Raw genomic sequence first — 24,236 nt, forward strand, 5'->3', positions numbered from 1 at the left:
TTTTCATCTAAGGCCGCCTTCCAGCCGTGAAGATGTCGCCTTCATCATTACCCACTATATAGGAATGCCAGTTCCCTCCACCGCCAATGCGTGTGTCAACCATGCGGACGCGAAGGAGCCGCCATATCTAGGACATCCGTCGTCCACTAAGGAACCATAGCTTCCTGCAACTGAACGAACGCTCAGTCTTCCAGCTGGCCGTCCCTGGATTACGGGACCAAACCCTGGAAGCCGCCTAAGGCTTCAATCATGGATCATATCTTCAGCTCTTTGTATGGTGACCCGTCAGTAAAACTGTGTTAGAATTTAAATGTTGAGTGAAATCATACTAGTTAGTTAAGGTCACTTGGCCATAAGTTTTTCTTCATTTCCAACATGTTTTATTAATTAATTAACCCAGGTACATGAAGAATTCAAGTCTTTAATTTATCCGTCCTTTAAATTGTTTTCATCTTAAGACATAAATTGGGTTCTTTCTTTCATTTAGGCATTTAAGTTCATTGGGTTAGGTATATTATCATTGGTAATTTTAATAATAAAAAAATATAAAAAAACTCAACTAAACATTAAAAATTAAATAAAGCATGATAAAATCAATATAATGTACATATAAATACCCATATATGTTTGTTTTATATTTTTGTCTGTATGACTTTCTAATGGTAGAGTGAGTTTCTGAACAATTGAGGCATTTATACACTTCATCTGCTACAAGCGTTTCCATTAACCGAGGATCCGCATTTATACCAACGTACGAGGGATATACAGAATATAACAATGCATTTATATCTTAGAAATGCATGCAATTCGCCATGAAAACTGTGACGGTGTATTTTCATATTTATTAACAAATGCAGCAATGCTTGCATAACGTACTTAATTCGTTTCAGGACCAAGTTCGTTATATGAAACGCGTTTTCCCATGGCAAAACTTTTTTTAAAAATCATTCTGTAGCATAATACTGTATAATATATATTTTTTAAATATTTATTTTTTAATCAGACTCAGATTAAGCAGAGTTTAAAATGGCCAGACATGTCTCTGTACACAATTTTTTTATTTTATTATAATTTAAGACTCCTTAGTATTCAAAACCATATATTTATTTAGAAGAAACACATATTTTTTTAAATATAAATATGGCGTTTGTGCACTACACGGAATTTTACTACCCGGCACTTCAGTTAGAGTGATAAAACGCTGATTGGCCCAATCCAAATTGGCTTGCGCTTTTGTCCATCTTTATTCGGGTTGGTGCTCTGGTGAACACGTTGCGCATAAATCCGATCACGCTAAACTGCCGTAGTCTCTTTTATTTTTCAAAACTGGACTACCGGATGGTGAAATTCCGTGTAGTGCACAAGCTGCCAAAGAGTTTAATAAGAAAAAGATAATTACGTTAAATGTTACCAGGGTTTAAAGAAAATTTTATGTTTATAAAACTAACTCTTAATAAATGGTTGTTATTGCCTTATTACTCTTGAATACATTAGAACCCAACTGATAATTCTAGAAATATTCGGGGAAATGAAGTAAAAAATTAATTTCTTTTGAATATGATAGTTTATTCTTTTGCACATTTATTATTTATATATTATATTGTAGCTGTACAGTCTTTAATTATTTAATTAAATAGGTACTTACATTATTAACAACATTATATTAGAATATCATGACCAGATTAACATTTTTATCTTATTTAAAATGTACATTGATTAAAAGGGGAAAACATTATTAAATCTATAAAATAATTTTTAAATTGTAATTATAATACATATGTATGCATGCCTGATAATAATAATTTATAATAACATGTTTATTCATTTAAATCAAAACACATTTCTTGTTTCTTTCATTACATACATACATACATATTTAGTTTATCAAACCTCAATTGAGTTCATTTTGAAAAATATTGGTCAATCAGTTTAGAAGTAAAGATATTTGTATAATATATGTATAAGGTACTCCATCATTACCTTCGGCGATTTATAAAATGTAATATTGAATACTTTAATATATTAATATGTGTAATTTTACAAAATCATAGTGGACAACTGCGCAACTGTTTTGCCTGACTTTTATAGATGGAAATTAACTATCTGTTAAAAGTCATCTTTGATTGCAAGGGGTCATTGTCAATTTAGCGTGTATTTGCTAAGGCATTTTCAAATACCTGCTAGCAGTCATATCTGCATCAGTTGATTGTTTAGGATGATTGCCAGGTAGATGGCAGTCTACTAATGACATTATGTTTTTTTTTTCATATAAAATGGAAAAAGTTCTGTGGATTTACATATGAATTTGCTAATAATATGTTATTCTGAACTGTAATCTGAAGCCAATGATGATCACCTTGTTTTGATTTACAATTAAGAAAACACTATACTATTGATGAACAGACCTGATTAGACCTGATCAGAACAAACATGAATTTATCTTAATAATATTACTCTATCGCATTTTTATGAGAGGGTCTAACTTATAAGTATATTGGCAGAAATGATGTAACAGGCCCAAGTCATATAAAAAGTGAGTAATATATGTAAATCATTACACAATTGATTTTTGGCCATTTTTGACCGCAGATAAATTAAATTTAAGATAATAATGATGTGGATAACAAAGGAATATCATGTTTATTAATAAGTTTTATTTATATCTTAAATTAGGTATAACTTTTTTATAGGAAGTAGATCTTGCAACTGTCCTCTATTTGACTACAAGGTAACTTTTATTTTGTCATACTTACATACATACATTGAGCATTTTAAACAAATTAGAAGAGAAAATAATCTAGTCGTACACATCAAAAGATTGTATGTACAGTAGAACTCCTCTAATCTGTCACCTTAGGGACTGGAGAATGTAACAAAGGTTGGATTATCATAAAATAGAGAAAAATATAGATTTGAAATAAAAAATACTATGTATTGTTCTCTACATTAAAAACATTGCAATAAACAGCGCAAAAGCTATTACTATTATTAAAAAAGAGCAATGCAATAAAATATATAAAAATCGAAGGTAGCTTCGAGTAAAATATAACAGTTAGAGTACGGTTGGATCAACCGGAGTGGTAGATCAGACGAAAGGGGTTCTACTGTATAATGTGTGTGTAGTATCATAATTAATAATTAAATTTTGATATGCCTATGATAAAATAATAATGTTTCAATAATGTAAAGCCAGGATATTTTTAAATCAATTTTTCATATTAACAAAACAATGTAGAGTTGTAGTCGGTAAAAAAAATTGATAATCAAATTAATACCACTAGACTTAGTGACTAACATTCCTTTTTCTTCAATCGATAAGATATCCCATTTTTTAAATGTGTTATTTTTTATGTAGTAGGATAAATGCACTACTGAGATAAAAATAATGAAACCAAATATTTCAGTTGTATCCAATGCAATGTATGAGTTAAAAAAATATTCAGATTAATATAATAATAAGAAAAGAAAATTTAATTTCTATAAACATATATGTACATGCATTATAAAAATTATAAACCATATATGTTTTGTTCCATAAAGTGAATGTACAGTAATATATGTACCAAAAGGTCTGTAACCATAGTATATACATATATATGCAAAACCCCATTTTTAAATTTAGCCCTTACCGTTATTACTGCTGAACCCTTCAATTATTTATAAGTACGGTTTTATTTTTTCTAAGAGTGGAGATGTTTCAGGTTATCACATTCTTATTTTGAATGAAAAGAAGTTGTCCATTATGAAAATTTTCTACTTACATCATGGTAGAATGCAAAACAATATCAACTATATACTTGTCTCTTTGTACATGCACCACTGTACTTTAGTAGCTATATGGCAAAATAAACCATATTTTTTTATAAACTTCAATCTGTAGTGGTTCTAACATACACAAAAAAAATTGAGCCTAATTTATATCAAAGATAAGTTAAATAATACATAAATCATCTAAATAATACTATTCCAAAATATGTTGACATGTTCGCTACATTCTAAACTTATGGCACCTTTCTTCCACTGTTTTCATAATATGTAAATGAATTCCAAAAAGGACAAATAAATAATTATCATTTTAAAATTTAAATAACAAATGAAGTAGTTACATATTATCAGGCCATTGTCAAAACTCAAAATATTAATACTTCCAGAAGGTAAAAATAATTTTGTAACATTAATTAGGTAAACTGATTTTACCAGTTTTTATATATGTATAACAATATAAATTTTGACAAAATATGAATGAACCTATTACATTATACCTAAATATACCTATTTAATTAAATATATTTTTTTTATGTTTCTTTTTTCATAAAAAAACTAGAAGGTACACCTATACACTATTACTAAATCATCAAACTAGAAACATTAAAGAATGATATAATAAAATAGGTAACACAGTTAAACAATATTTTAAAAAGTTAATTTATTCAAAGATTTACATTATGCTACCATTATTTGTATTAAAATAAACTTGCAACAATTATATAAAACCTATACACAGTAACAAATATAATATTGATATACTTAGTTTTAAAAAAAAAACCTACAATAATCTATCGTTTTGATCTTGATATTATATAACATATATCACAAAATTCTAAAAAGTAAATAATAACTTTTTATATTATAAATCCTTAAAATCACACATAAGTAATGATTTTGTTGCCTAATCTTATTTGTTTGAATCCGCCGTAATCAAAAGCCTCCCGAAGTTCTGAATTATTCAAATGGGAACTATCGGGTAATTTATCAATAGAACTTTTAATATTTGGCGCTTTCACTTCATTTTTATAATTCATTAAATCATTTATTGTTTTCGGATTAATTCTATGTTTGGAAACGTTGATATTACCAAAATCTGGATTAATATTATAATTATAAATATTGTAAAATTTATTGGTATTATAAATTTTTGATCCGCATGTACTTCTGTCTGGAATTTTGCTTTCACATTTTTCTACATATGGTAACCGGCTACGAGCTTTAATTTCAGGTAAATTTTCACTGAACCTTCTACAACTTATCGGGGGTGGTTGGGATTTGGATGGTCTGCGTTCCTTATTAGAATTCCCAAACTTTTCAAAGAATTTGCACATTTCTCTGACAGGTACGTGAGGACTGCGCTCCCTAGTGAGGTCGTGTAGGGAGCGAGCGCGTGGTGCTGCGCCTGCCTCGGGCTCAGCCGCTAGCTCCTCACTGCTACGCGCCAAGCGTCCCGCACGGCACAGAGACTCGAATAGAGCCAATTTGTCCTTAACAGGGACATAGATTTCTGTGTCTTGGCATCGTACGCGCAAAGTTTCAACTGTTAAAGGTTCGGTAGGTTGTCCGACTGAAAGTGCACGACCTCCTCTTCCTTCTCGCAAAGGAGAAGTTCCACTATTACTCGGAGAGCAAGACCTCGCTCTGCTCCAAAATTGAGTTGTTTTATTATCAGCCAAATTTTTACATTGCACTTTGTCAATTATTATAGAAGGGGTATCGCGTGCAATCTGTACGTTTTTGAGATTTGATATTTGTGAAGGTGCAATTTTACCATTTTTTGTCAAGTCTTCAGATTTTGATAGAAGGGCACAGCTAACGTTGTATGGCTGAGCTCTGTATAGTGGCATGTGCAGACGGGTACTTTTGTCGACTTCTGAAGAATTATTCTCTTTTAATTTTTTAGCACTATTTTCATCTTGAATATTATGGTTAACATTTAGCATTTGTACAATTTTTTCGAGGGCAGCTTTCTTCTCACATTTCTTCTTAAGCAAGTTACTATGGCCGGCTGAAATATTCACATTTTTACTATAAATTCTTTCTGGAACAGAGTCGACTGTGGCACTCTTGACTATTTCACGAGAGACATTTGAAGGTTTAAGAAACATCCTTTCATTTTGAGAAGTTGGTTCTTCAACAGAGTCAACAGCATCTGGACTATCACACAGTTCGTAACTGGAGTAACTGGAAACACTGTGCGGACTATCGAGACAGTCACTACGATCCGATGGCCATAGGCTTCTGCGACAAGATCTTTCTGATGAAGATTCTCTTTCTTCTAGTACGATACCTTCGTCTATAGTTCGAGTCTCTTCCGATGAAGATCCATTTCCACCGATATCTCGAGACCTTCTCATTTTTTCTCGGGATTTTCTGCTTGTGGTACTTTTAATTTCTGGCAGTTTTTGTTTAGGAAATGACTGACTCATTCCACTATCCAATTCATCTCGATCGCTTTGACTCTCAACATCGCTCATGCACAACTTCCTCCGAGGCAGAGATCCGGCTAGTAACACTTTCTTGGATCTCACAATCGTTTCACCATTTTTTGTTTTTTTATCAAGAGAAACAAAGTCCGCACTGGTAGTACTGCCTTCGGATGAGGGACTCCTGTCCCACCTCGGAGCGGAGCTTTGCGTAGCGCTTCGTGTTCTAAAATCTTTCTTCTGTTTGTTTTCTGAGATTTGGGAAACTTTACTGGGTAATGTGTTAGGAGTGACTGTCGGAGAAGATTTAGTAGAAGGGGTAGATATGGAGGCGATCCCTAAAACATCTAAAAATCTTATAGCATCCAATGGAGTTTGCTTCATTATCTCCACTGCCAAGGTTTTGACCCAATGTTCGTATTCTAATTCGGTCAGCGCCTGGAATGAAAAGAAAATTATTGAATTAGGGTATTATCTTATTTTTCTTAAATTAGCTAAATAATGGGGACTGACCGGAGTAATTTCGTCGTAACGTAACAAGTTACGATGCGAGCATTCGTATAATTAGTACACCGAGCCGAGCTCGTTCCGAGTACTCTATCCGATGTTCGGATGCTCGCCGCGAATGTTACATTATGCGAATGTTAGTTTACAGTCTCCGTGTTTCATATTGGAAGTGGGAAACCGACCGATGTGAGACCTATATGCACTGGTTTTAACGTCAATAGCACCAACATTCCAAAGCTGCATAAACTTACTAAACTAGGTATTTTTATGAGAAATTTATGAAAATGAAGATAAATTGAATTACTGATTTCATTAATTGGTTTAGCAGTCACTTTGTGGTAAAATCTATACATTTTTTAAAGTTTTACTTAGTAAATACCATTACATTATAAATTTAAGTTTTACTTAGTAAATACCACTATTTCTTAAAATTTACTGTGACAAGGCGTTTGAAAATGATGCGGAATGCATCAAAACACGTGTCACAGTAGATTTTAAGAAATTCTGGTATTTGCTAAGTAAAACCTAAATTAAAAATGAATGATTGATATTTGGAATTTGTCCAAACACAAAGAGAAAGGATAGCTGGTCTTCCACCTCCCGGGAGCGACCCGAGAATGACAGGACCTAGTCCTAAAAGAAGAAGAAGACAAAGAGAAGATTCTGCAGTTTAGACAGTTGTTAAAGTTTACCTGCAAGACGAGAACGGGTTCGCTGTCGGGTCCGGGCTGGCGGTAGCTGAGGCTGAAGGCGCGCGGGGCCAGGGAGCTGGGCATGAGGTTGAGGTGGCGCAGCGGCAGGCGCAGCTCGAGGCCGGCCAGCGCGGCGCCGCGCGCGCGCCCCAGCGACTGCGCGCCCGAGGAGTCGGAGCGCGTGTGATGCAGCGGCGCGCGCGGCCACGGGCCGGCCACCGCGCGCCGGCCCAGGCTGGCGTAGGCGCGCGCCGGCGCGAGCGGCCGCCCGCCCTCGGCGCCGTACACCAGCAGGCAGCCGTCCCTCACGGACACGCTCCTCTGGCTCCATATGCCCAGGATATTGCAGTAGTAGTTTAGTGTACCTGGAAGGACAACAAAATATCGGTTATTTTCATTCATTGTTTCGGTAGTCACTTTCTAATCAAATATATACATTTTCAATTTAAGTTTTAACCTTTCCGGGAGTATGGACGTAAATGAATGTCGGTGTGAATTTTCCTCGAAGGAGTATCGAACGTCGAAGTCTATCTGTCAGTTGGTATGATGTACATCAGTGGATATTTGTATTTAACTTTATCATAAAATAAAACTTAGAGATGGTGAGCTTCATTTTTTATTTAAATTATTTTTACATGATTTCTATTTTCATAATACAAAGATTTTAAAAAATACATATTTAATGTAAAAAAACCCACTCCCCAGAGAAAGTCGGACATCAATTATTGTACTCCTGGAAAGGTTAATTAGTAAATACCATTATTTCTTAAAAAATATATTGTGATACGTGTTTTGATGCGTTCCGCATCATTTTCAAACACCGTATGCCGTATAGGCATTTGTCCACTACACGGATTTTTACCGTCCGTTAGCGTATTAAAACAACGCTTGGATTGGCTTGTGCTTTTGTCCATCTTTCTTCGGATCGGAGCCTTGATCAATGCGCGAACACGTTGCGCGTAAATTCGATCACGCCAAACTGTCGCAGTCGCTTTCATTTTTCAAAACCGGACTGCCGGGCGGTAAAATTCCGGTAGTGGACAAGCGCCCGATGGGCGTTATGAATGCGAAACAGGTGTCAGTCGCTAAAAAATAAATAATATAATCGAATATCGTTTTGAATTTTCAATAAATAAATAAATTATACGGAAGAAATGCAGCCTTTCGCTTTCAAAACATTTAAATCAATAATGTAAGAAACTGTTTTTTTCTTCAGAAGTTGCCCTACATTTCTTCGAGGAAATTATATTGAATTATTTTTCAATGCCATTTTATAACGAATTATGCAAATAAATTTAAATTTAAAATTCGTTTCGTGTGTACGCGGAATTGTAAACGGAAAGTATTGTTTTTTTTTTAAAATAAATTTACGTACCTAACGCCATATTTACAAAAATATGACAAAACCGTTCATATACCATGCTGCATGGTTCAGGGCGCAAGCGATATGCATGGATATGTATGGATTGCGCTTAGCTACCAGACATTAACATTCCTGGAGTCAATCACCGTTCTTATCATTCCTTCGGCACATGATCCTGCGGTCACGTCAGCATTCAGTGCAACGGGAATTACATCAATCAAAATGACCATAGACAGGTCTGGGCAAACTAGTCACAAATATTTTCCGACATATTTTCCGTCACGCAGTTCATCAATTAGTAATAACTGTGGTAGGTACTATGGCAAAAGATGACATGTCATTTTTTTTTTCTATAAATATTTTATAATACTCTGTCTATGTTCTATATTATTATCCTAGATATATTATTATCCTAGATATATTGTATTTTGCCAAACATGGATTACAATGGAATTAGTATAAAAACACATATCAAAAATAAAAACTAAAAACATTTTTTTGACACAAAACAATACTATAGCGTGCTTATTCATAAAAATATGTAGATTATTATGCTGTTATGAATCATAATTAACATCAATGGAAGCCTGGAAAGGAAGAAATCAGTAAAGATCGGATAAATTATATTATTGTAATGCCGCTCTTTCATCCGAAAAAAAACAAGTGTAAAACATTGTCCATAGATTTTAAATATCTGAAAATAAGTTAAGCAGGATCCATCAAGTTTCAGGGACAAGTCAGGTGACTTCACAAACCGACAGCTTGAGGGTAGGTGTAGAAGGTTTGAGATACTGCATGTTATTTCATCTACACTGATGTATTATGAATAGAATTAAACAAGTGCATGGCAACTTTCCCGACTATCAAATAGAATTTTCACTCCATTCAACATTACAAATATTACTTGTTATCGATTATACAAGCATTCCTTTGTTTGCCTAGTGTAGAGGTTATCAAGTTTAGTAAGTGCGGATGAAATATTGGACCCAATCAGCAATAATGTCAATATTAAAAAAACACGTCTACAATTTTTATTTTATTTATTTAAATGAAACTATTAACATTATTCCGAGGAGAATTACCCAGTAGAATACTCCCTTAAATCATTACCGATCAGCATAACACTGCAACGATCAAATTCAGTGCTTCGTATACCAGATTTAAATTAATCATCTTTTAAATTACATCTATATTTTACGATAATAGAAGTGTATATTTTTATTATTAGGTACGTGGTATGAATTTTAAATTTAGTTTTCAAAATATGTATTTTTTTGTACTTTGAAGATTTCAGCTGAATTTTTTTGTAGCATTACTTTTACGTGGTACAATTTCTTATTTGGTACAGCAAGAAAATCAAGCCTAAGAACATTATCAAATTACTTAGGATTCTAAAGAATTGACGTCAGTATTATACTCGTACAATATGACTATTTGGTATCAGTGACCAGCAGTTACCATAAATATTTGAAATAAATTGACAAGTTAGTAAGGCGGTGACGTATTCCAAAGCATTCCAACAGGCAAAACAACAAAAAATAGGCTTCGAGGAAAATACAAAACGTTTTCACAATATCATATTTATGTAAACAGTTTCGTACTCGAAACGAGTTTCGCCACATAATTTAACTAGCGAGCCCACGGCCCACACTCGGCTACTCAACTTGCCGCGAATGTACAGTGCCTAACTGGCATAGCACTGGGCGACTGGGCACATGGGCAGACGGGACACTCAACATCGGGCACGAGCAGCTCACAATCATACGGTTACATCTCGTTACACAATCTTACAGGCATTTGTCTCGTAAACAAGACATTTGAGGGCCTCGCACTTGCCGCAGGGATAGGCGAGAAACGAACGGGGCTGGACGATGTATTAGGGCGCTTGTGCACTACACGGAATTTTACAGTCCGGCAGTCCGGTTTTTTTAAATAAAAGCAAATACGACAGTTTAGCGTGATCAAATTCACGCGTACCGTGATCCCGCACCGATCCGAAGAAGGACGGATAAAAGCATAAGCCAATCATCCGTTTTTTCATGCTAACCGGACTGCCGGACAGTAAAATTCCGTGTAGTGCACAAGCGCTCTTACGTGTATATAACTAACTTACTAACCATCACGCCGTTTTACTACAGGGGTAGGCAGAGAGAATCGAACGCCATACCACCCTGACTTTGCTAACATTATTCGCCTCTTCCACATTCATGCATCTCCTCATATATACCCGACGATTATTTCGACTCCTGACCCGGCCATGTAGGTATACGAGTATAACAATATAATATAAAAAATATATTTACTTTTATATTTTTTTACAAAAATGTTAGTAATATTAGTATATAACCACTCACCGAGCATTTTTGTCTAAGAGACTTTTGACGAAGAGACGGTACGTCTCGAAGCCGGAAGACAAAAAATCTCGGTGAGTGGTTACATACATATTCGTAACATTTTTGTAAAAAATATATAAAAGTAAAAATCACTTACCACAAAAAAATGCTTTAAATATTAATAATAAAATATTTAAAAAAATATATTTAATCAGTACACAGATTATCTGTCTATCGTCGAAATGTGGAGCTGGTGACGTATATTACGAATCCCACAAACAGCAAAAATGATACATGCTTCTATCCTGGAAAAGTTAGATTAATCCTCAATTTTATCCAAATTTCCATAAATATTCACATACATGTTTTAGATTTAGATATTTAATTCGTGAGTAACTGTCAATAATAAATGTTCACCCAACAATAACGCAACGTACTCGTAGTAAAGCTTGTCTAAACCTTGAATATCTATTCAAGGCTTCTGAGACCTGTACAGGTGGTACAAGATACATTACTTCTTGCGGTCAGAAGATGAAATGACAACTTTATATCGTGATTCGATTGTGTACCTCATGATAATCTTCACTTCATTGTTTCTAACCTGAACGAACAAAATACTACTTTATTCTTTATTAGGCTATAAATTAATTCGGGTATGCGTGTCTATGATTATAATATAATGTAAACAACAACATAAACGAAAACGTACTATTTTTATTCTCATTTCGATGACTATACTGCTTGGAGTGGAAATGGTCGAGTTCCTAATTTTACTTGGAGAATTGAAAGTTCTGCATTTTCACTCAAAATTTAAGTTTATATTTCACTTGTTCATACTATCTCTTGAAATTTATCGTGACACGTGTTTCGAAAGATTCACCAACAATAAGGTGCTTGAAAATGATGCGGAATGCATCGAAACACGTAAAAAATAGATTTTAAGAAAAAGTGGTGGAGAAATTTAAAGTAACATTCGATAGATATTACCACAAAGCGACAGCCTAATGAACAAAATCAGATTTCTTTCTGGAGGTAAAGAATTTAATTATTTAAAAATGTATGAAGTATATTTAGTAACAGTTTACGTGTCGCATGCTGTATTTTACGTACATTTAAGTTACGATATCATATTTATTACACATTTAAGTTAATATTGAAAATATGAGAAAATACAGGATTACGGAAGAAATGCCATTAAGGTCATAATTTATTTATAGAATGAAAATAGGTAGGTACTTATTCATTGTTAGTGGAAATGCCCTTTCGATAAACTTTTACGGCAAAATTTACCAGGTTCATTTGGATAATATTCTTAAGTTTTAACCTCAAAACATTGAAAAAAAATGTTGTCGCAATATGGGTAAAATAAAAGACATCAATTTGGAAGAATCAAGTATACGATCCCCATTTAATGGTGAACGCGACCTTCTATAACCTTGGAGTGCAGTAGAGCACCTGTATTGGAATTGTACACCTACACCTAGTGAGTAACCGCGCAGTATCGAGTAACACATAACACCGCAAATCGGCCAGATATCAAGTACCAAACCCACCTACATACTGCGCTCGGATAGGTTCCATCCAACCATCCATTACATAACTCATTACGCGATCCAAGCGACATAGCGGCCGACCCGAGATGTAAATATATTAAGGATTTCCAAACGCATCCGCGGTTTGGAGTAATGATTGACCCGAGTCAAACTGGTAACCGGTCCTGTACATAACACAATCATTACTATTAAATATAAAACCGTTATGTTGTAATAATTTTGATTGAGGCCAACCAGACGAAAAAAATCTATAGCAGAAATGACTGAAATATATTCATGTCATACTATCTACCTCGCAAAGCATGGTGGAAAAATGGTTTCCTAATATTGAAATTTTAACCAATGATAATGGCTGTGGATTTAAAAAAAGAATAAAATAAAATAAAGACAAACATAGCTTTCTTATGCAAAGATTCTCAAGCATCTCCCAAATAATAACATCTCTTCTCGTCACAACCCTCAGATCTACATACGCCATTGGCCATTACAGTCCGTTGCACTTATTTTTTTTTAACCATCTTACAGCTTCCTTGAAGGAAAGAGGATAGAACACTAAACAATTCTATGTTTGCATACCTACACGCTTCGCCTCTTACACATACATACATACACCCCGGGTGTCCGACTCTTATCATTAAAAAGCAATGCAACAAAATACACATGAAGTCTAAGGATCAACTTGCGTACTGCTAATTATTGAAGAGTAACTGCCGCAAATCTGAGAGCAAAATTTCTAGAACTCATGCGAATAATAGGGTACCGCTGCATTTTGTTTGAAATATAGATATAAACACCATCAAACCCATGTTAAGTCCAGTCTTTAGTCCTTGTTACCATACTTCATCATTAGCAAGGTGACGTAAATGGACTATAGCTAAATCTATTACTCGCCACGCTTCAGTGATTCCTTTCTCTGGATAGCTAGTTAGCGACGCACCGTGAGAGCCGAGTCCAGCTATTAAGGGGTCTGAGAACAAGGAACAAGCTGCGAGAATGAAAGGGTAATCATTTGTGTCGAGAACCTAATTCAAGGTTGAAGGGTTACTTGAATAACTAGATTCCTTTATCTAAGAATTAGAATGAACTTCGGGAGAAATTCGTAAGCGGTAGTTTTAGAATTTACAGTATGAGGATGTCAAAATCAAACAGCTGCATTTATATTAACTATTTTTGAGCTATTCCGTGTGGAGGTCCTAAACGCACCCAAAACATAAGCGTCAAATAAAACATTTATGTTGTAAGAAATCATTATCATGAGCACAGATCAATTTTATCAAATACATAGATTCCATTGGTTTAGCAATACAAACGTCGACAGCAGATGTTTGAATTATTTCATCAATGTGAAAATTGTGTTATGTTATGTCATATATTGAAAATTCAATATACGGGAATATGCAATGACCAGTTGACTTTTACATAGATTCTTTGGAGCAAAATAATTATTAATCCGATTGATCTAAAACATGACAGCTAGTTACACAGATCGTCACCGAAAATATTAAGTATACGTAAAGACGTCAATGAATATTTTGGGGTTTAAGAAAAGGAGTCAACACCCGACTGGAAATTTTCCGCTTTGTACTTTAAACTTTCAAAGCAGTAAGAATACGTGTCTCTTATATCAATCAAATTTGAACAGTTTTCTTAAATGCAATGCAAGGTATATCTTATTAATATATCCGCAATTTGTGAATTATGTAAGTGTATGAATCATTTTATGAAAAATAAAATAACGTTGGGCATACTTAATTGATAGGAGATATATGCTATCCAAAACATAGGAGTAAAAACCTTTTTTTAATGTACAGGAGAGCCTTTGTGTTTTTCCATAAACGTATTTCAAAAAGATTGACGCATTTCCCTAAATAAAAAGCTCTTTTTCTGTCTCCTGAAAGGTTACATTACATTGATTCGTAGTTCCGGTGATGATATGTTATTTTTTTATAAGGATGCAAATATTATTCTTGATCAAATGGATTTTAAATCTTAACACTGTAACGGTTAGAGTCGAAAGGTTGTCGGGTTATAGTTTGACTCGACAGACGGATTTAACATCAGACAATAATACTGTATAGTAACAACATATTTTGTGGTCTTAATTAAAATCTATCGAAACTGCTACTATTGGGTTATCAATAATTTATATTATATGAGCAAAGTCAGCTAAGTCAGCTATATCAATGGTTAGTTGGTACCTAGTTTGATCATTATGCATATATTATTATTTGATACCCACAGACTAATACATACCTTCACTACCCTACTCCTGTACAATATTTCGTAAGTGAAATATTGTTTATCTAATACATAATATCTAAACGGCAAATTGTTGTTTAACATTCCTTTGATTGGCAACCTTGAAGTATTAATACAAAGCGCGCCTTTATTGTAATAAAGTCTACGTCTTAAGTGATTTTAAAACTTAACAAATGTTTATATCTCTATTATTTTAGCGCAACTCGTAAACAAAAACACAAATATCCTATTAAAAAGCAAATCCCATCAGGTGGTCTGAAATCTTACATGGTTTAGTGTGAGTAGAAAATATTATATACATTTTTGAGGACATTTGCATATCAATTCGAAGAGCAATGGAGAATTTGAATAATTTGAAAAAGACCGTTGGTGTTTAGAACAGGATAATAATGTGATTTGAAAATAGCATCAAATGCTCACGGGGTCAATATACTCCTCGGTGATCGGGCTTGCGTCATGCTGATGCCAGAGTTAAATCGGTGATCGGGCTTGCGTCATGCTGATGCCAGAGTTAAATCGGTGATCGGGCTTGCGTCATGCTGATGCCAGAGTTAAATCGGTGATCGGGCTTGCGTCATGCTGATGCCAGAGTTAAATCGGTGATCGGGCTTGCGTCATGCTGATGCCAGAGTTAAATCGGTGATCGGGCTTGCGTCATGCTGATGCCAGAGTTAAATCGGTGATCGGGCTTGCGTCATGCTGATGCCAGAGTTAAATCGGTGATCGGGCTTGCGTCATGCTGATGCCAGAGTTAAATCGGTGATCGGGCTTGCGTCATGCTGATGCCAGAGTTAAATCGGTGATCGGGCTTGCGTCATGCTGATGCCAGAGTTAAATCGGTGATCGGGCTTGCGTCATGCTGATGCCAGAGTTAAATCGGTGATCGGGCTTGCGTCATGCTGATGCCAGAGTTAAATCGGTGATCGGGCTTGCGTCATGCTGATGCCAGAGTTAAATCGGTGATCGGGCTTGCGTCATGCTGATGCCAGAGTTAAATCACTCGGATATTGAATACCATTGCTGGGATCAAAATTTGTATGTTAAACAGGTACGCCCATGGTTCATTACAGGACTTGACTAGATATATTTCAGGAGACGCTTTAGTGCTAAACTAAAACTATAATACCATAAATTTACAGGTTTGGCAATTCAACATTCCGCACAAAATTAAGCTAGACGCATCGCGTTATAAAAGAAAAAGTTATGACAAGATTTAAAGAACGACTGAATGAATAATTAATTAAAGTTATGATTCTGTTATTTACTTCATTATTTATGTATAGTATTTTCTATGAATGAAATTAATTCAGTGATATCGATGAATAATAACAATAATTGACCGTAAAGAGTTCATTTATCCCTACATTCAACGTTTTGCTATTATTGTTATCGTGAAAATTATGAATAAACAATAAATAAAGGAGTGTCTTACAATAAAGTTGATTAAGAGAAATAATGCTGGAGAATTCACAATCAGCAAATTAGCTAACGTTTCTGCATGCATAAAAACTTGTCTACAAAAGAAAAAGTAACGAAAATGTAAAATTTAAGAATCATTTATCACTTTCGTTATTTTAATTTTATTATATATTTCAAGGCGGATAATTTATTTGCCTTAAACCAAAGTTAGCATTAGCCATACCAAACGTTGTTATCTGATTTGATATAAAATGGAGGTTAACATTGATAACTATTGACATCCATTTCTAATAGTAAACCAGCACAAAAAACTATACACTACCATAAGTGAAATAAATACCGGTAAACACTTTCACACTTTGTTCGTAATAGAACCGAACTAATTATAATATAATAATACAATGGAAAATAAAATTCTCATTTTCTCAGGTCATAAAAATATTTCAGTCATTCTAGGTGCGTCAGTTAATTCGTGAAAGTGAAGAAATCCAATTGTTCCGACTTGACAAGATGCGACAGTCGAGGTGCATCAACGGCTTATTACGAGGCGAGTGCGTTCAGATGACAAAAAACAAAACAATTGATCGTCACGTAAGATTGAATGGAAATACAAATACTTTCTCCTCTTTCAATGATCAAATATCTCTAACATTAGTGGCAATAACAACACCAATATGGCTCTTCTATTCAAAACATAATAAATAGCTAAGCACTTGGAGATAATAAACCTAAATATACACAAATGCAACGGAGTACACGACTGTTAATAATGTTTTGATAAGTATCATTAACATTCAAGATGATTATTGTCAAATGGTAAACAGTCATTCATGTTTTTGATATTCAAGGCGGTGTCTTTGATACTAAAAAGGTTTATTCTTATCGACGAATTTAGCAGACCGCAGAGCGCAATCATAATGTATGATTTTAATTATGCAAATTACTAAAAATGCCTGAATTTAAAAGCCCTTACATGACGCATAAAAATGATGTATAATAAAAATATATTATCGCCTACACGCTGTGCGCCGTCATAGCAACAAAATTTGATAATTCGACAATAAAACACAGCAAATACGAGAAATATAATACAAGTAATTATGAATGTTCTCGTGCATATGTGACTACCAGACCTACTTTCGTTAGAGACTGTATGAATAAATAATTATCACAAGAGCAATGGCTCTCGATTCTGTTTGTTTCAAAATTTTCGACTCGCTAAGTGGCCTACACAGGAAGTATTGGTGTCAAGAGTAAAGTGTAGCGAATCGTAATTAGGAATTGCCGTAATGTTCAATATTATGTTATTTAAATAAATATTTTACGCCAATACGATGCAATAGCTGACCTAGTCAAACAGGTACCCACTAAATAAGTGCGGAGTAGGATATAAACTATTAACATTTTAATGGTAGGTAAATTATTAATTGGTAAGCAACTTACGAGTAGTATAAATAAGTTATTCGTAAGATGTTTTGAATAACATGAACCGAGGAAATAAAACCCTGACCCAAAATGAACACCAGTTTCAAATCAGTCTCGAAGGGATAAACGAACGAATTATCGATAAGAAAATTGACGCGACGCTTTTAACACGACAAGTGCATTAATTTTTGATAAATTTAAACTATTATTTAAAAAAAAAATAACACAAAAGTCTTCAAGATACAGATAACAAGACGACCCAAATAATTAATGCACCGTTAGTGATGTTATTGACATAAATTATCTTGAATTAGTCGAAGGTACCTTAATTGACTCATTTAATACCTGCGACTGGTAATGAGGTACACACGAACGTATTCATATTTGTCATAAAAAATCAGGAGAAATTGAATTTTAAATATTCATAAAGTTTTTACATCGTTGTACCTTTTTTGCTACAACATCGCAGACTTCGTGGCGTGTGGCGGTGGAGAAAGACTTTCGATTTCGTTAGCCAGACGAGCCTACCTACATAATATTGTAGTACATCGGTACAGCAGACGGACATGCCGCGGTATTATACGTTATACGTTGCTTCTGGGTAAGTTGTTCCAACTGGACTGGCAACTCACAAACCAACTGGCCATTGACCAGCTTGTGACTGTATCATACGCTCGGTTTATACTGTTCATCGCTCGTATCGGCGATATCACTGTTTTATTGAACCCATTCTGACATTTCCTTAATTTAAATCATTTATAATTATTATTACCTGACGTTATTTCCTAGATAAAACATTGCAATCATTCTCTCTTTTGATTGTATTTTTTTTTTAATAAGAATGAACGTGTTATCAATAATTTGTTACTACGCTGTTATAAGAGAAAGTATAATGGAGAGTATGATTTATTTATAAGTTATAAATATGAAGTATTATTATTATAATTGAAATTTACAATACTTTATGTATGTCTTACTTATCTAGAGTACAGTCCAGGATGTTTATGATCTACTGTCTTTACTGTATTAGTTGTATTGGCAATGTAATTATTGGCGTAAATACTCATTAGGCGGCACCGGTAGTACAATATGTGCAAGCTTCTAGGTTTCTTCATATCCTACCTAAATAGTTAATAATGCACTCTGGAGACACACCTACCGTATTTTATATTGATAATTTAGCTGGTGATATTATATACAATACCCGCAGAAAATCTGAAAAAATGACATTTTTATTTACTGAAAATAGGATAAACTATATTGGCGAATCACTTCATCACATAAAAAAGGAAAATGTTTAAAATAAATTAAATACTGAGTGGTTTATTATGATATTTCATATTTTAAATACGCAGTAAACTTAATTAGAATCTCTTGAATGTTTTCCGCAGATACTTTGTGGTACATTTTATAATATCTTTACAAAATTAATTAACTTTGTTTTCACCATTTTTTTATTAATACAATTCAACCTACCGGTTTCAACAATACATTGTCATCATCAGGGTTTATTTTAAATCAAAAACATTAAAAACATTAAAATAATTTTACCAAAAACTTCCACACACTCCATAAAAATTTAAATTTTTATGGAGTGTGTGGAAGTTTTTGGTGAAATTATTTTAATGTTTTTGATTTAAAATAAACCCCGATGATGACAATGTACTGTTGAAACCGGTAGGTTGAATTGTATTAAAAAAAAAAGTGGTGAAAAAGATAATTAATTTTATAAAGATATTAATTAGAATCTTTTCAAATAATTTTATTATACGGTGACGCAATTCTCAAATAGAAATTCAACAGCAAAGATTAAGTTTCGCAGGTGAGAGCCAGCTGCAACTCAGGTAGGTAGATACCTTCCCACCTCCAACAGGGAGCCGCTCGCAAATTTCCGAATGGCGAATAAAAAGTCACCGGAAGCAGACAAAAGAGCTTCCACTCTGTCTGCCGATCAGCGAAAGTTGAACCAACTTCCTGCGCTCGTGATACAAAGCCGCATAAGGCAATGCGGGGTGTGGATCGGCTCTACAGCCACTGGATGGAGATTACCGACTGCCACCACCACCGCCCTCCGTCATGAGCAGAATGAGAGACCGGGAGAGAAATGTACCGTATTTCAACACGCCAATCGGCCGATACGATGAACAAACTCTCAGCCTTTTTTGCGAGCCTCCTTAGAACTGGTATCGCCCGAGGCATTAACGACTCGACTGCCGATAGAAATCAAACACGACAACAACGGTTCGATTTGCCATCTCTACTCAATCAATTTTATCTAGGAACTTACATCATTATCTATGCAAATTGAGTTAAATTTATTCTATTACTTTTTAATAGCCAAAGATTGACGACAAAATATTATGGGGAAATCTGACACCCCATATATATTTGTGCAAATGTTTACTACTATTTGTGACTACTCAAACGTCATAAAGATAATAAAGGTAACTGTCCCATTGTGGGGGATGCTGAATATAAATTTAATTCTGTCGATAAACCACAAGACTCAGACAACAATATCGAAGAATGAGGATTTCTTGGAAGAGAAGATATTAATAGTTGACAGTTGGCAATCATTGTTCGACTAACAAACGGCAATTTTTCCCATTTCGCAAGTCAAGTAGCGGGAAAATATTGTTGTGGCTTCTTCGATCATAAAAGAACATCGGAACGCTACCCAGAGAAAAATAGACACCCGACTTAGCAATAACGTATTGTTATTAAAGTCGTCAATATACATAACATTAAACAGACAGGAAAACGCAAATTCCTTTCCTTGCTGAAACAATACATGGGATTTTTTTTCAATGAAGGATGAGAAAAAAAGTTAGAAAGCAAGCGATTGATTTAACGTACGATGGCTTGCAGACAAATTAAAAAAAAATGTATACCTATCACTAGGTTGGCATTTTGTATCATTATAATTCAAACTTCAGCGTTTGCAAAGTAAATTAAGTAAATTATAGGCACAATACTAGGAAGATTATTGTAAGCTTACATTCAATATTAATATGATATGTTTCTTGTACGAGGATATTAAAGTTTATAAGAAATTTCAAGAAAAATACATACTTATGCACAATTCCAGACCGGTTTATGGAAGAGAAGTTAGCAATAAGTCGATACCCTAAAGACGAACTAAATGAATGTTCCATAAATTGATTTGGAAATCAGTTTATAGTAACATTCATATGTTTTTAAAACTAAAGACAACTACTAACTTACAAAAATGTGTCACAATATGGCATTTGAATTAGTAGAACTTATCAGGTTAACTTTGAATTTTATTGTTAAATAAATAAAAGCTATTAATATTAATAAAAATAGCGCTCCATTATTTTAACACAGAGAATGTATGAATGAATGTATATTTATCCGACTGCAAAATATTCTTACGTAACTAGATAGTTTTAACAAATTGAATGTAAAAACCGAAACGAATATTAAAAAAATCCGATTAAATGCTAAATTACAGGTTACTTATTCAAAAAATAATGATTGTAGTTCGACATACTTTAGTTAAAATGTATAATTCTTCGGTTGTATTATGGATATGTATAACATATTTGGTTTCGTAACAAGCCAGTCATATTTTTCATTATTTATTCATTAATATACTGATACAAAAGCACAGGTAGCAAAATAATAATAGGTTTATTGCTACCGGCAATATTTTCATGACAATTAGCCACCATTTCAGTTTATTTACTAGCTTCGATTTAATGGCCTAGCTTATTGAGTCAGTCGACGTGTCAACATGAATGAAGTAGATACTAGGTACAAAATTCGATATTCAACTGATTAAAATAATAAACGTATTCAAATAAATATACACATTTTTACACACGTAGAACTAAGAAGACCAGGACTCATCACATTTTTATTAATTTTACAAGCCAAGTAGCTCAAAAAATATTATTTTGAATTTTGTTTTATACATGTAATAAAAAGTCCTATTTTTTACATATTTTTGTTTCGAAAAATCTATGTTTTGTTTTGAACTTTTCTATTAGTATGTAAAGTGTATGGAAGCGATAATATCGACGACTCGGGTCAAATTATTGTTCGCGTTGCAAATTCAACTAAATGGTTACCGACTATTCCTTGTAGATCTAGATATTATCGTGTTCACCTTGAATGGAGTTACATTGAAGAAAATAACTGACTCCATATTGTAAATGATTGCTATACACATTTGCTACCAGTGCCGGATCTACATTATTTGGCGCCTAGTGCACAAAATGGACATGACGCTCATTCCATCAGTTCAATTTGACTAAAGAAAAAAAGATAAAGATAGTTAGATAAAAAGGTTAGAGATAGTTTTTACTAATTCCGTCGACAACGACAGCCAACTACGCAAAAAAATAACAAGACGTCAAAATAACAAAATTTAGCCTTCCTTACCTCGCATTTTTTTAAACTTTTTTTCCATTTCAAATTGTTGTATAGTAATGAAAAATACGAAACTGGCGTCTTTTTTAATCGGCACCTAGCTTTTGTCCATCAGCCCTTAAAATAGTGGTCCCAGCTTACCTTCTAGATATATTATGAATATTATGTACACATTTACAAAGAATACTATGGGTAAGAAGGTGAATAAAATATCTAGTGAATTCGGACATTATTGTCCCATTTTCTTAATATTGCTTCATCAACGTTCCTTGTTGTTATTCTAGTCTTGTCAAGAAGAAGAAAAATAAAAATATTGTCTTTTTCGTGTGCATCATACAGACACACACATACACGCAACTTACAAGTGAATCTTATCTAGCACCTTCAAAAAGCGGAAATTGGGTAAAACAAATAACTATCTGTTTAATCAATAAATGAATGTTTACTTATCGTAGAAAATTGATAGTAAGAACTACTAAATAAAGTAGTTCCAAGGACTGTTAAAGGTGTGTTCATAATTTATTATGTTCGAACAAAAAACTACTTGAGGCGTTTTAAACGCTTACATAATATCAATTTATAGACAAGGTACATCTGTTTTTTTGTTTAAATAATAAAAAAAAAAACTTAATTATTTTCTAAAACAGCTTTCGACATTGTTCGAGTGATTCTTTTCTTTATTTTGTGGGTTGAATTATTTTTTCTTTATCGACAGATAAAAATGTTAAACGCACAAATAATTTTTAAGAATAATTAGTTAATATAAATACATTCTACATGGAGAAATAAACATGTGCCTAATCATTGAAGCCTCTGATACTATTATATGCAAGCGCGAGATTGCAACAATGATGTTCATTATACACAATACAAACTACAAATAAGATTGAGCATGGAGAACTAAGAACGATGAAATCGTTGGAATAAAAGCTGGAGACGAGTGCCTCGCGATAAGAGACGGACGACATACTCGTATATTCGTTGAACATTGCTTGCCAGCCATTAGGATTATCTGAACGCAAGCAATTCGAAGAATGATTTGATAAGAAATAACGAAACTTTCCAAGGCATAATGGAAATATTTACCAAAGATAATAACGTTTCTATTTTTATTTATCAAGGCATAAACAAATGCGGTTAAATGGTTAACACGTTTAGCTAACATGAACAAGATTCTGGTTCAGAGGGTTCAGAAGATAAAAAAATGGCATCGGAAGATTGCCTTACCTTTCCGCGATTAAGGGTGAGATTTCAAGCGTACAAATGCAGAACGCGGCCGGCTGCGCGAGAAGCCAGTCGTGTCTCTGTATACATTTTTTTGAAAGAATTTATATTAAAATTTGATTTTTTGATTGGAATATAGGTATTGAAAAAATATTTAAATCATTTTTAACTCCTTACTTTTCAATAACTGTTTTGTTTTCAAGCCCATATATTTATTTAAAGAAAATTGTATTTTTCAATACAAAAACGGTGTTATAAGAAAAAAACAATTACGTTAAATGTTACCTCGGTTTAGATAAAATAAAGTTGCGGGCTATTGGTTACTGGGCCATAATAACAATAATATTAATATTATTAAGTTATTTGCTAAAATTTAAGTCACTACATGTATTATATTTTACTCATTAAGCTGCATTCCGATAGGTTTGACACACGTATATTATGTATGTGTCTACTACTACGTTTGATATAGAGATATAAGTTAAACGGTTATTAGTAGAACCTTGCCTAAAAAATGCAGGAGTATCTGAATAAATAACAGATAACTGTTGCGTCATGTAAAGTCATTGACAGTTTGGAACAGAGTTACGAAATAATCTCAATTCTAACTGTTTTCCAGAAATCGTTTGTTTTATATATTAAATAATATATAATGGAGTATTTTCATTAACAAGTTGCCAGATTGAACGCACTCGACGTTTAACGTATAGGGATTTGCAAATTTGTAGTATTATAGATCGGTAGTGTAAAGGCTAAGGGGTATGGTACATCTGCCTCAGACCAAATTTTACAGGAGAGCAAAAACAAACTTGCGAAAATAAATAACTCATTTGTTTTATGTATTTTAATAAAACTAAATACGTATTGCAACT

The 24,236-nt window shown here is 33.6% G+C and overlaps 1 protein-coding gene across 1 annotated transcript in view; it reads right to left on the minus strand.

Annotated features, from left to right (window-relative positions):
• Positions 1-4,499: 4,499 nt before the first annotated feature.
• LOC148304253 (uncharacterized) overlaps positions 4,500-24,236 on the minus strand; it is a 91,549-nt gene continuing 71,812 nt past the window's right edge. The window contains exons 2-3 of the mRNA XM_088268719.1: positions 7,394-7,758; positions 4,500-6,632 (exon numbers count right to left, since the gene is read on the minus strand). Coding sequence (XP_088124845.1) covers positions 4,644-6,632; positions 7,394-7,758 — 2,354 coding nt within the window. The 3' untranslated portion in view covers positions 4,500-4,643. The remainder of the gene's footprint in view (positions 6,633-7,393; positions 7,759-24,236) is intronic.

This window comes from Brachycentrus maculatus, unplaced genomic scaffold (genome assembly GCF_059751285.1).
Source record: "Brachycentrus maculatus isolate JH-2025_06_01 unplaced genomic scaffold, ASM5975128v1 h1tg000326l, whole genome shotgun sequence".
NCBI lineage: Eukaryota > Metazoa > Arthropoda > Insecta > Trichoptera > Brachycentridae > Brachycentrus > Brachycentrus maculatus.